Below are 1189 nucleotides of genomic sequence, written 5' to 3'. Positions count from 1 at the left end.
GTGTCTGTGTAAGTGTGTCAGTGTTCACGTGTCTGTGTAAGTGTGTCAGTGTTCACGTGTCTGTGTAAGTGTGTCAGTGTTCACGTGTCTGTGTAAGTGTGTCGGTGTTCACGTGTCTGTGTAAGTGTGTCAGTGTTCAAGTGATAGACTGTGGCTGTGTTCATTCACGGAGTCACCCGACACTGACAGTCTCTAGGAACTATGATAACGGTTCAATGAGTATATGTGAGGCAGCGTGGTGAAATGAGGCACTCGTCAAAATAACAAAATTGGAGAAATAGGCTTTTTTCCCACAGTTTGGCAATTTTTATTGAATTTTTGTTTTTTGGCTCAACACTTTTTATGTCCACATAAAGCACATTTCTGTTTGAATTTGACTGAAAAACGACGATTAAAGGCACAAAATACGTAATTGATCAGTTTTTGAGGGCTCTCAAGCTATTGAAGTTACCGAACTTTTGCGGCCATTTACTTGCTAATTTTAACAGTGAAACCAGGCGACCTCATCTCCTTCAACCGCAAAGATCTCGACATCTGTTCCAGAGAAATGGGTCTTTTTTTCATTGAAAAAACGGGAAATGAATAAGCTTTCAGATATGATACCAACAAATCTACATGCCCAAAAATTGACGTATACCTGCTTCCACCGCATCGTGACTCATAATTATGTCTGTTTCAGAATCAAACCATTGGTCGGTCTGCCGGTGGAGGTGAAATCTTACGCGTCGTTCACAGTGACGGCCGAGTGTGCGTGTGTGTGTTCTGTGGGCAGTGGAGACGCCATTTATGGTGAGTGGTATGGGTCGTTTATGGTGGGTGGTGTGTGTCGTTTATGGTCACTTTTAAGCACAAAGGGGCTATCCCGAAAACTGCTGTTTTGAGAAAAGAGAAGGTAAAGTTTTTGGACCCATGAAATCTATCTTCAAAAGACAAAGAGAGTTTTCTCTATAACCAAACAAATATACCCATGAATGAAACCAAAATTCTTTTATAGGTAAGGCAATGCCCACTTTTGGTGTAGCTCAAGGTTTTTGGAAACCCCCGAAATTTGGATTAGCCCGCGTCTTAAAAGCGACCATATGGTGAGCAGTAGGAACTGAATCCAAGGTAACATTCCATTCTACTTTCAGTAATTAGACCGGTGTACCTGTTTTAGAGGCTTGTTGTATTTTGACAAGGCGACTCTCAG

At 41.8% G+C, this 1189-nt stretch overlaps 1 protein-coding gene across 1 annotated transcript in view; it reads left to right on the top strand.

Moving 5' to 3' along the window:
• LOC101853494 (WD repeat domain phosphoinositide-interacting protein 4) overlaps positions 1-1189 on the top strand; it is a gene marked incomplete in the record, with an annotated part of 15904 nt that overhangs the window by 10583 nt on the left and 4132 nt on the right. Inside the window, 1 exon segment of the mRNA XM_013088065.2 lies at positions 680-789. Within this exon segment, the coding sequence (XP_012943519.1) occupies positions 680-789 (110 nt within the window).

The sequence above is a fragment of the Aplysia californica genome, unplaced genomic scaffold (genome assembly GCF_000002075.1).
Source record: "Aplysia californica isolate F4 #8 unplaced genomic scaffold, AplCal3.0 scaffold00680, whole genome shotgun sequence".
Taxonomy (NCBI): domain Eukaryota; kingdom Metazoa; phylum Mollusca; class Gastropoda; order Aplysiida; family Aplysiidae; genus Aplysia; species Aplysia californica.
Note: the sequence above shows the minus strand (reverse complement) of the source record. Positions and strands in the feature narration are given on the sequence as shown.